The following is a 12,500-nucleotide window of genomic DNA, read 5'->3' on the forward strand; positions in this document are numbered from 1 at the left end:
CTCCTCATAACATAGCTGGATCATCTAGTGAGGTTTCCGAGAAGTCACTGGGAACAGGGGGACATGGCAACGGGTCCCGCTAATATCCTCAAGATGCATGCATCATCACTCAAATCAAATGGTGGCCACGGGAGTGCACTTTTGACAGTTATAGAGCAAATGCGAGCTCTGGTAGCATGTGTTATGTCTGAGGCTCATCTCGTGGCTGCTTTGGATCTGGAGGAGGAGATCCCGTCGGATCATCTCCAGACTATCCGTTAACCCGCGGGTCCTCCTGTCCAAACACAGACCCTTGTAATGGACTCACGTACGTCGAGCCCACTCACGCGTGGACACATATGCACAAATGAATGTGCGCGGGCACGCCTTTTGACAGCCTCTCCTGTCCAGACGTGCATATACATTGCATGTACGAGAAGACACACAAAACCCTGCAAGTACACAAAACATACGCACACACCCATGACCCCGAGAAGATTAAGCCTCTTCATCTGCGCTGCATAGGAAACGTTTACGTTCGCAAAAACACTGGGAGTCATTTGTGGCCACTTATTTGTTTTGGCTCTGAACCCAAAAGGACATTTCATCCATTTGTTAGATCTATGGGGTCATCTCTGCTGGGTCCTCATATGGGGGGTCATCCCTGCTGGTGTCCCCATATTGCGATCGTCCCTGCTGGTGTCCCCATTATGGGTGGTCTGTTTTAGGGTTCAGTTAAAAAGCTGAGATGCCATGATAAGAGGATTACAATGACCATTTCACTAAAGGCCTTTAAATTCCACCCTTATACAAAAACCTGTGGTGGTCTGCAAGGAAATGGAGATGACACAGTGATTGCGTGGAGTCATTCTGTTCCTTGTGGGGACTCTTCAATGTAGAGGAAGTGGATCTATGGTGATTTTTATTTTTTTTATGTTTCTATATATTTTATATTGTTTATAGTGTGTACTTGATAGGATCTCTATTTTCTGCTGTCCCCTTTTTGCTGCTGGAACGATGTAAATTTCCCCGTTGTGGGACTAATAAAGGTTTATCTTATCTTATCTTATGAAGAGGGAGAATATTTAATATATTTGCTCTGGATAATCTCAGAATCTGAATATTGCACAAATGAGTGACATAACTTCCCATTCATCATAAATTTATTTTATAAGGTAGATATAATGCTTTTTGGCATATTTACTTTCCAATTCATATTGTTCTAAACAATCTTTATTGGAACATACACCAACGATCAATCAAAGCGGTGGAGCAACGATCTCGCTCTCTTGGTGTAACGGCCCAAGTTGCATAGATGACCCCTCTTCCACTCTGAGGCTGTTGTGTTAAATAGGACTGGAGCACAAGTTAGTGAAAGTCCCATCCATAAAAAGGACAAAAGCTAAACCAAACAACTAAAGGCCACCTTCGACGACACAATTCATTTTCTGTCATCGAAGATTTACACAAGTCAGCCCAGAATAATTGTCCTGCTTCACCAAACAGCGCACAGGCTACAAGCCAGACCATGACTCCCGCTCCCCAACGGGGGCGGGGGGCGGGGGTGATTGAAGAGACCCAAACTGAGTGGGGGGAGATCTGGAGAGAAGGCAACCGAACGCCGTTGGGGTCGTCGGTGCTTTCAAGGTGCTGCCGTGCTGGAATTTGTGACGGGACACCGAAGGGCTCCCCGCGACGTTGGCTGCCGTCGACCCTGCCCGGGCCGTCGCCCCCGGAGACGCCCACGGAGACGCCCACGGAACGCGTCCATTTGGACCGGCTTCCGACGACGCTGGTCGAGCGTAGACCGAGGAGGGGTTGCAGCGGTTCTGGGAGGTACCGTTAGGGATGCAGGGTTTGACCTGTGAGTCTTTGGACCATGTGTTTAAATTAGCGCGGCGAGGATTTATGACGGGGGGGACGGAAGGTGGTCGGCTGCATCGCTCTACAGGGCTGCCGCTGGCTGCACCGGCTCCGGGCCTGGTGCTGCATGGAATGTGAGAAGCCTGGCGTGAATCCCAGACAAGGCAAACACAGCTCCGGACAGGGCTAAGATGTGCCTCCAGAGCTGGGCTTTTGACTCTGTGTGTGTATGTGTGTGTGTGTGTGTGTGTGTGTGTGTGTGTGTGTGTGTGTGTGTGTGTGTGAGAATGTGTTTGAGAATGTGAGAAAGTGCGAGAGTGTGTGTGTGCACCTGAAATGGGAGTTTGTGTGCCTTTGTGTGTCTGAGCAAATGTGTTTGTGTTCTGTGTCTGTGAATGTGTTTGAGAACGAGAGAGAGTGTCTGTGTACCTGAAATTTGAGTTGTGTGTGTGTTTGTGTGTGCGCCGTTGTGTGTCTGTGTGTGCGCAAACGTGTGTGTGTGTATGCGTAAGACAGTGAATGGCCACATATGTTTGCATTTGTGGTTCAATTCGCATCTGTTTTTGTGCCTGCCTGTCTATACCATTGAGTGTTAATGTGTGTGTTTGTGTGTGTGTGTGTGTGCGCGCGCGCGTGTGTGTGTGTGTGTGTCACGCGCACACACTGCCAGTCAAGGAGGTCCGCAACAAGCCTGTCATTCCCCACAGCTCCAAAACCGACGAACATTAAACATGAGTCTGAGCCTCAACTTTCTCACACACACACCACCGAAATCAGACCAAACCGATAAGTGAGCCAACCCCTGGATGCAACGTCAGTGCCCTGAGCTGCGATCGGCTCCTATTCCAGCGAGCAAAGCTCAACAAATGCATATTGGCACCGAGCTCCCAGTCAATTTTAAATGTTTAGAGTTCCGTTTCTCTCTGTCTTTGCCGTCCGCTCTCGTCCTCTGATCCAGGGTTTGTTTCTTCCCTCAAAGTAAATTCCCCCGAAACGAAAGCCGATTCAATCTGAAACCCCCTCTTTCGAAGACAAGAGACGCATTTTCTTATTTGTTCGCGTATTTATTAGCGATCAGCGGCCAATTTTGCCTGAATCGGTTTGATTTTCATGATAGCGAGAGGGAGTTTTTTTCGGACGTACATTCCATTCAAACATAGCGTCATGGGTCTGGTTACAATATTTGACGATCAGGAAGCATAAAGCCTCAAAAATTGCCCAAGGCCCTGCGACCCCCACTGGCGACCCCCTGTGAGGACCCGGCACCCCGTGTTGGGAACCCCGGCTCTAATCTGTTTTCCCACATGGTCGTTTCCTGAGACGTTTCGACCAAATCCCCCCCCCCCCCCACCCCCCGGCTCGTAACTCATCTGATTGTGATTCTGTTTGGAAATCGATCGCTAATGATGACGGACGATGCCTTGAGTGGAAGCGATAACAAGAAAGATGGCCGACTCCAGATAGGAAGGCAGAAAGGCCTCCACTCTAGGCGCAACATCTGTCGGGTCTGGGGGGGAAGGGCTGCGATGGCTGGGGTGGAGTCTGGAAGTAGGGTGTGTGTGTGTGTTTGCGTGTGTTTGTGTGTGTGTTTGTGTGTGTGTGTGTTTGTGTGTGTGTGTGTGTGTGTGTGTTTGTGTGTGAATGTGTGTGTGTGTGTTTGACGCCTCGGGAATTTCCGTCCGATTCAAAGAGAGAGTCAGCCGTCAAACGTTTATTCGCGATTAATAATTGTCAGATGCGGCTCAGGCCGATAAATCAAACACGATTTCACACGTGGGGCTGGCGGTTCCTCGCTGGGCGCGGTGGACGGAGCGTTCTCCCTTTCTTTCTCTTGCCAGAAGCAGCGATTGAAGACTTGACGTTGCTGCATGTTTTCCTAACGATATCTGTTCCTGAAAGCGAAACAGATGGAAAAAAAAGAGAAGAAAAAAAAAAGAAAATTTTGAGCGACGTGTTTGGATTGAAGCCGGACTCGCGTCAAGGTCCCACGCCGTCCGGCGCAGTCTGACGGGCCGCGACACGACACTCCGATTCGGTTTATTTTCTCAATTAGAAATAAGTTCCAGTCTCGCCCCTGACCCCCTCGCTAGAGAGCCCCAATCAAACCCCGAAAGTGAAGGAAAAACACAAATAGAAGCTGATACAAGTGACTAATGTTTTATCAAACCGCCCGGCTTATCGGGGGCCGTAATAAAACAGAAATGTGATCGAGATTAAAAAAACAAAAAAACGGGGTCTGCGGCTGAAAATCAACTCAAACCGCGAAGTGATAACGCTCCATTACCGAGCCTTTAACTGCACAATCAGATTGACCGAGCTGTCTGACGCTCCGCCGTGTCAGGGTTATTAATATCTCCCATTCCCCTCGCAATCAGTCATCCGGCGTCCAGGAAAGCGAGCGCCGGCGACACCGCCAAGTCGTTCCGAAACGCGCTCGGCGCTAATGACCCCTTTCCTGCCGAACACAACGTGATTTATCTCCATTTTTTTTTTCTTTTTTTTTTTTCACGCTTCGGTCATGCTTGGAGCGGCCAGGACATCTCGTCCTGCGTTCGGCGGGGGATACGCTAAGACACTAACCACGCCTTGCGTAGCGACACGCCGCGCAGCAAGCCCATTTATTACACCGCCGGCAATCAAAGGAAGAAAAATTAGAGCCATTATGGGAGTTATTTTACTCAGAGGCACATAAAAACACAAATCTATCACTCGGTGTATTTAATTCATTTCACAGATGCGACGGCGTCCGCCGTGCTGGGTCTATGAGCAAGTGCAAGTACTTCAGTGAAACACAAAAAGCAGACGCCGGCGGGACGGAATTGCAGGAAACACGACTCGCAGGAATACCTGTGGTACGAAAGTTAAAATCACAAAATAGCGAGAGCGGATTGGGGCGGCGAATGAAAGGAAAACCACGTGCAGTCGGCGGGCGAGACGCCTCCCGGTGGCTGCTGAAGCTCAAGGGGACAAGTTGGATTGACCTTTTCATTCATTCACGCTTTTTTTTTTTTGGATTATATTGTTGCTTCGAGCTCGGAGGACATTTCTGCCCAATTTCAAACCTCGGCCCGCTGAGATTTTACCTCTGGAAAAACAAAGCTGGCACGAAAAAACGTGCGCGGCAATATCGACTGTGACAAAACAGCTCGATGCCCCCCCCCCTTTTTTACCCCGAAAATAGGGGTAGGATAGGAAAATAGGGGGGGATGGTAGCTCAGGAGGTAGAGCTGGTGGTCTAGTAATCTAAAGGTTGCTGGTTTGATCCCAGGCTCCTCCTGCTAGCATGCTGTAGTGTCCTTGAGCAAGACACTTAACCCCTAATTGCTCCTGATGGCTGCGTCCATCGGTGCTTGAAAAATTGTAAGTCGCTTTGGATAAAAGCGTCTGCTAAATGTAATGTAAAAAATCCAGATGATGAACAAGCACCACGGGCTCCATTTTCACATCCACGTGGAAGTAATGTTATCATTCCCCTGAAACATTGAAACATGCCGGGAGTCGGCATAAAGTCCTGTTTCCCCTTCACTTCTGGAGCTAGTGGAAGCGAGGTGAGGACGCCCTGTTTTTCTGGAAGCCGCCTCGGGGTTCCTCCTTTTGGGGTCGGGAAGTGAAAGCTTTTTTTTTTTTTTTTTCGTTCCCCGTTCCTCCGAGTGTCTCCGAGACTCTCTGTATCATCCGACTGTTGGTTTTGGCCGACGTTATCAGTGAAAATAAACCCTCCGAGAGAGGAAGTCACCACTAAAATAGAGCGGTCTCTTTTGGCTTGGCACTCATGCTGTGTGGCCCACGGAGGGCTCAAAGTGCAGCTCTACACTCACCCCCTCGTACCGTATACAGGCTGCGCGGCTGCGTGGAGTACATGCCCGTATATAAACCCTGCGTTTATTCCGATCGGCACGGTCCTTTTCACTTCCACTGTAGGGAGAGGGATCATGGGAATTTCACGGGGATAAGACGCTGCCAATAGCTTTGCATCCTCCTCCATGTTCAACAGCTTACTTTGGCACGGGACAAATGCGGAGATTAATGGCTTTCGCTTCCAGAGGGCCGGAGAAGAATTCGGATCCCTCGAATGTGTAAACACCAAATTTGATTTTCATTCAATTTCATTTCAGTCTCCCTGAACTACAGTGTTTTAGGATTCATTGTGAGATTTACGGATTTACAGCTTATCTATATGGACTTGGACTGTGGACTAACCCTTTAGGGGGGCTCTAACAGTGCGTTGGTGGACCAATAGCCAACTCCAGTGGACTTCAAAATGCCCGATTCTTGTGTAGGTCCGTGCAAAGTGGTGTTATCCCCGAATCATTGCTCTCTCTTGAGATCTTGACAGGATCCTGTCCAGGACTCATCTGCCCTTCGCTGTCTGGATTTGGAAGTAATCCTTGGACAAACAGAAGCCACCTTTGACTGGCCAGGAATGTTATCAGGCAACACATACTCTTCCCCGGCTCGAGGAACGACAAGATCTCACAACTGCTAATGCTCCACCAACAGCTGGCTGCTGGATGGCTCTTCCCCTTCTCTCTCTCTCTCTCTCTCTACCCCCCACGGAGGACCGGTGGCCAAGGCATGGGGTCCAGTATCTAGGCTGGTATCCTTTGAGCGTCTCTTTCATCAGGGCTGGCTGGAGCAACATCAGGGCCAGCTTTCCCCCTTCAGATGGCCAGTCAAGGCTGGCGTGATTAAGATGGATAGAGTGGCCGGGACACTTAATCTTTTGTCCAATGAAAAATGTTAACTGCATCCTGATGTCCGTGCGGCGTAATTAGGCTGAATTATCACTGTGTATTTAAGGCTCCCTGCTGGAAAGCCTGCAACAAACCTTCTATTGGCGATATGCGTCCGCTCATTCAAGCATCGACAGATAGGTCTCATTAAGGCATAATGCATGATGCGTGATGCATTATAAAGAACAATGCAGGTGTTGGATTGAGTTTTAACCAGTTTGATGGTCAGCTCACACGTTGGTTTTCCTGATGATCCTGATGGTTACATTTTTAGATTTTTAATATTGCCTTTATTTTCAGGGTGTCTGTTTTCTTCGGGTTTTTACTCTATCTAACCAAACCACTAGTCTTGTTTTAAAGGTCTAAGGTCTTGTTTTAAACCATTTGTCTTGCTTACTGTTTATTTTCTTAGGTTCTCTTATCATTTCTTTGGTATATTTTTTGGTTCATATTTTTTTATTTATTATCATAAAGTGTAAAGTGTTTGGTCAATTTTTTATTGTTCATCGTTTTATTTTTAGCTTCATCGTCTGATTCTTGGGATTAGGTTTCGTTAGGTTTCTTTCGCTGTTTTTCTTTTGTAATTTTTTTTACATATTGTATGTTTTATTTTTTTCTATCTCCTCATATTTTTTTGGGGTGTATTGTACAGTAAAGTTCAACATTTTCAGCTAATTCTTTGGTGCCGTTTTCGTTTCTTTTTTTTTTAAGTTCTGAACTTTTGTCTGTTCTTTTATGTTTTATTCCAATTCAAATCCTGTTCAAGCCCCTGCCATCCAGCGGTGTGGGGGGGGGGGGGGGGGACTCCAACCTGTCAGGAAAAGAATGACGACGGCTCGAGGGGGCGATGGCAGACGGTTTCTCTCCCTCTCTCTCCCCCTTTCATTTCAGCTGAAGTTATTCCAGAGGTCTCATTAGTCAAACACTTCGGTCCCCCCCTCGCTGCCGCCGTGTTTTCATAGTATCACTTGGACTATCACGGACGGATCAGCTCCACTGAGAAAAGATAAAACAAGCCTTATTTCACGAAATATGTTTGGGGCGGGGGGCGGGGGGCGTACAAATGACTTTCCAAAAACGTTTGAAAATTAAAATCGCGTTAAAAACTGTGCTCTATTACGTTGGGGAGGTGTTAAAACTCATAAGAACACCGGAATATATAGTGTAGATGTTCACAAACAGAGTCAAGTGGAGTGGAGCGGCCATTTTTCAAGCAACGTCCCTATCTTTAAACCCCTATTTTCTCAAGCTTTCCAGCACTTAGATAAGCCCAGACAACCACTTGCCCTGAAAAAAGTAAAACGTCTCCATAAATCTCCCGAAAGGTCGCAAAAATCTCTCGCATGTCCCTGACCCTACCTCCGTTTTATTTTATCCCTCCATTAAAACGCGAGATAAACCCCAAATGCACGGAACCATTTGCAAGATGATGATGATAGTGCGCAGATTTCTGAACCGACTCCAAACTTCTGCCCGTGCAATCGTTCATCCGCACTCACACGTACGTCTTTGGGGTTTTTTGCGGTTGTCGGCCGAATTCGATTCCCCCATTACCTCCTTAATAACGCAGTCCATCAGCGGCTCGCCGTGCACGAACTCCATCCGGGGGCCACGCACTGGTTAATTAACGAGCCACGACGAGATCCCACTTTCTTGGAGGGTTTGCGTTCCGCGGAAGGGATCGCCCCGAACCGTTGCGGGACAAGACACTAATGATGCGTTGACAGCTCACATTGTAACGGGTATCGCCAATGTTCAGCTCAATTAATCCCCGCCATTACCCCGGCCATCCATCAAATCCACCAGGCATATTGTGAGGATTAATTCACGCATACCCGGCCACATTTCTCTTTTCTCTTTTTTCTCTTGCGGACCCAAATAAACCAGCATGTTTTATCAATTAATCAGAGGTCGGACCCGCTAATCTCGTTGCAGAGAGGCAATATTGCGAGCGAGCGGACGGCGAAGACGAGCGTCCGTTCCGTTGGCGAGGTTGGAGGGGTTCTGTTTATTTGATTCATGTCTTCATTTCGGAGAGATATTCTCGCCCCGTTTCGGAGACGGTCACGGAGCTAAGAAAAGCACATCGGCTGCCAAGTCGTGGCGGCGGAGGCCTTGAGATTTCTAAGTCATCGGCGTGACGGTGGAGCTCAACGTAGTTTTAATGTGGTAAGCACGCGAGTGTCTCTACGGACACACCATAATTAAATGTCCCACTGAGGTTATTTTAGTCGGACAACTTCATATATATGTCAAATCACATCACTCAAGAGATTGCTTTGCATATAATACATTATAATAATATCTTATATTTCATTTTGTTTATGTAGACCAGGGATTCCCATGCCGGGGTGCTAGACCCCTACTGGGGGTCGCCAGAAACGGCATTGGGGATTCACGAGGCCTTGGAAGATTTGAGACATGTTTCCTAATGTTCAAATATTTGATTAAAAATGTTGAGTTCAAAGATGAGCGTGTTGCGTTCAAATAGGGATTGTAACAAAAATGTCTTCTAATGCAGTGATTCTCAACCTTTTCCATATCTAGGACACTCAATTTGATTTGTTAGATATGATTTAGCGTCTAGACTGTAGTTGGGGAGATCCAAACCGTCATTATTGTTCATCTAATGCTGAACCTTAACTATGAGTATTTCTGCTAGGGACCGCCTGGAACCCTCTTGAAGGACCCCTGGGAGGTCCCCGAACCCTAGGTTGAGAACGAACCACTGTTGTGTGACAAAATAAATAAAATAAATAAAAAACTTGCTCTCTCTATTCCACGAAAATAAAACCAATTGAGACACCAACCGCTCACAAATAAAGGACAAAGAAAAGTACCGCATCTTTTTAAACAGGCGGTCACAGGCTGAGTCAGGGTTGGTTTTGACTCGGGAGGGGGGAATCCCCGATGTTCCTTTCTTTATGAGTTGTAGACAAAGGTCGTCGACACAAATATAAATGCAGAATTCTCGCTCTCCTACTCTCCGTCTTGTTTTCTCCCTCCGTCCCGGGGGGGTTTCTCCGACTTCCTGCCATTAAAGCGACGGGTCGCTGGAGCACCAGGGGTGACTGACATGTAACTACCACCGCTGCCGTGACCGACGCGCCGCGGAACTCAACGGGACATCCGTGGAATTTACCCGGGATTTACTCGGGGAAGATCAAGAGTCGTTTGCTCAGGAAGACGAAAACGACGTGTGTGTCAGGGAGGTAGAGAGAGAGAGAAAGAGAGAGAGAGCGAGAGAGAGAGCAAGAGAGAGCGAGAGAGAGAGAGGGGGAGAGAGAGAAAGGAAGGAAGAAAGAGAGCACAGTCATATCAGTGACATCATTTCCAGAAAGTAAAACAGATGGGAACAAGAAATAATTCAAAGCAGTTTTCTACATGTTAGTTACATAACAGCACAGCAACTGTTGTTATAAATTGTCTAAACGCAAGAGACGTTGGAAAATTTTGCATCCTATAAGCATATTTATATTGCATATTAAGCCGCGATATGAAGCTTTCACAACCCTCGGACACCAGCTGGTCATTTTTGCATATTTCTGCTTCCTTCGCAAAAAAAAAATCTGCAAAACTGCACAGAATTATGTGCAACTCGCAAGGAAAACAATCATTCCTTCTGACAAATGATGCCACGACTTAAAGACAACAGCGAAAAAAAAGAAAAAAAACCCTCGACCAGAAACAAAAACAGGGCATCTACTGCAGCCTCCATCCCAGACCACACACTCACGGTAAAAAACACAAATATCTCAATAAATACGCTCAGCGCACAATACACAGCGTGGCCACTTCAAAGGACGTGGACAACAAGGCAAACACACACACACACACACACACACACACACAAAATGTTCTGTTTACACACAATTCACCAAATGTTTAGCGGGGGCATTACAATTAAAATGTGTTTCACCATTTAATGGCCTTGTTACACAGTACTGCGGCAGAAGAACATTCAAAAGACTGGGCATCCAATGGCTCCAACTATGTTTTTAGAGAAATTTTTCTCCGTATCTTCGTCAATTTTTTCTAGTTATTTTTCCAGGTTTCTGTTATATTTTAAACCTATTTTTTCTAGTGTTCTTGTGAATTCAGTTAGAGCCAATCAAGTTTTTCATTCGGGCAATCCACTTGTCAACCAAAGTTCTTATACTACCATGGTTGTGTGTGTTTGCATGAATGCGTGTGCTGTAGTGGCGTGCTGTGCGACAATTAAAGATTCATCTTCTTCTTCTTCTTATACTGTGAGTGCTGTGAATGTTTGTTCAATGAAATCTTTTTTTTTTTTTTTACCTAACCGTGTCTTTAAGATCGCTGGGAGTGTACCCAGATTGAGCCATTATTGAGAGAATACATTCAACCGACTGTGGTCGCAATTGCCCTATTGCCTGATTTAAGCTCTTCCCCCAATACTCAAATCGGTTTAAACGTTTCCGGTACCAATCACTCAGGTTGACTCCCAATAACCAAACAAATAAACTTTAGCTCTGAAAAAATCCCACAGTTCCCCTCTAAGCCATCGCCTCGGGCGGATGCTTCATTCCTCACCTTCTGCAGCCACTGGGTGTAGTTGTCCATGATGTGCTCCAGCTGCTGGATCTTCTGGCTGGGGAGGTCCAGCTCCAGCGGAGACGGTGGTGGTGGCGGTGGAGGAGAGTCCCTCTGGAGGGCATTGCCGTTGTGGGGGGCTTCGCCACCGGTGGACTTCATGTCCCGGCAGGACGCCCCAGCGCCGCCATCGCCCTCGGGCAGGATGAAGGTGTAGGTGCACTGTCCGTGCTGGATCTTGTGGTAGCGCCTGTTGGTGTTGGCATAGTTGCCGCTGCTGCCGCTGCCGCTACCGCTGCTGCCGCTGCCGCTGCCGCTGCCGCTGCCGCTGCCGCTGCCGCTGCCGCTTCCACCTGCGTTGCCGGCTGAGCTGCCGGTTGCGCTCCCCTGTCCCGAATTGCTTGCACCGCCGTCCATCGCCCTCCTCGGCTCGGCCGCTCCACACACGATCACCAGGATGGCCGCCAACAACACCAGCGGGCACCACAACATCATAGCAGCACTGTCTGAGACAGGTTCCCGAAACGACGATCAACGAAATCAAAGTCTTCACCCTTGTCGTTGTTGTTGTTCTTCTTCTTCTCCTTTGTGTCTCTTCCCTTTGGGGGTGCCGCTAGCAGTTATTTGGGCAGTTTCCAGAGTTTCCCTAGATCAGAATTTGGCGAGGGCAGAAGAAGCCCTGGACGGTGATGAGGGGCAGCGCGTTGCATCCATCCTCAGTCTGGACCCCCAGTACGGAAAACCACTGCCGGGCATTGCCAGGGTTTGTTGTCTTTAGTTTTCAAACACTCTCTCTTTCCCCTCCACACACGCACTCACACACACCCTAACGCTGTCACTTACACACACACAGACACACACACGTGTTGTGGTATGGTCCTCGCTCCCTCTGCAGAGCTCCTTCAAATCTCCGTCACCGAAGAAGAAGAAGAAGAAGACGAAGAAAAATAAAGTTCTAGCACGTTGTGAGGAGTTTGGTTGTAAGATCCTGATGAGCTTCCGGAGCGTCACAGATTGTGTTTCACGCTCATCTGCCACTCTGATGTGCAGCTAATATCGACCCCTCGGGTGCAAGTGTAGAGTGTCGTCAGACCTCCCCTGGTCGCTCTGTCTTCCCTGCCTCTTCTGAGATCCAGGGCTGAGCGATTGGAGAAAGAGAGGAGTGAGAGAGAGAGAGAGAGAGAGAGACACTGGAGAGCAGCTTCCAGCACACTCTGTGCCTGCCCCTTAGAGAGCCTGCAGAGGAATGTGTGTGTGTGTGTGTGTGTGTGTGTGTGTGTGTGTGTGTGTGTGTGTGTGTGTGTGTGTGTGTGTGTGTGTGTGTGTGTGTGTGTGTTTGTGTGTGTGTGTTTGTGTGTGTGTGTGTTTGTG

The 12,500-nt window shown here is 47.9% G+C and overlaps 1 protein-coding gene across 1 annotated transcript in view; it reads right to left on the minus strand.

Moving 5' to 3' along the window:
* The window catches only part of angpt1 (angiopoietin 1), a 69,831-nt gene extending 57,591 nt beyond the window's left edge, over window positions 1–12,240 (minus strand). Inside the window, exon 1 of the mRNA XM_080004874.1 lies at window positions 11,130–12,240. Coding sequence (XP_079861000.1) covers window positions 11,130–11,624 — 495 coding nt within the window. The 5' untranslated portion in view covers window positions 11,625–12,240. The remainder of the gene's footprint in view (window positions 1–11,129) is intronic.
* Between the last annotated feature and the right edge of the window lie 260 nt (window positions 12,241–12,500).

This window comes from Zeus faber, assembly GCF_960531495.2.
Source record: "Zeus faber genome assembly, chromosome: 1".
Lineage (NCBI taxonomy): Eukaryota > Metazoa > Chordata > Actinopteri > Zeiformes > Zeidae > Zeus > Zeus faber.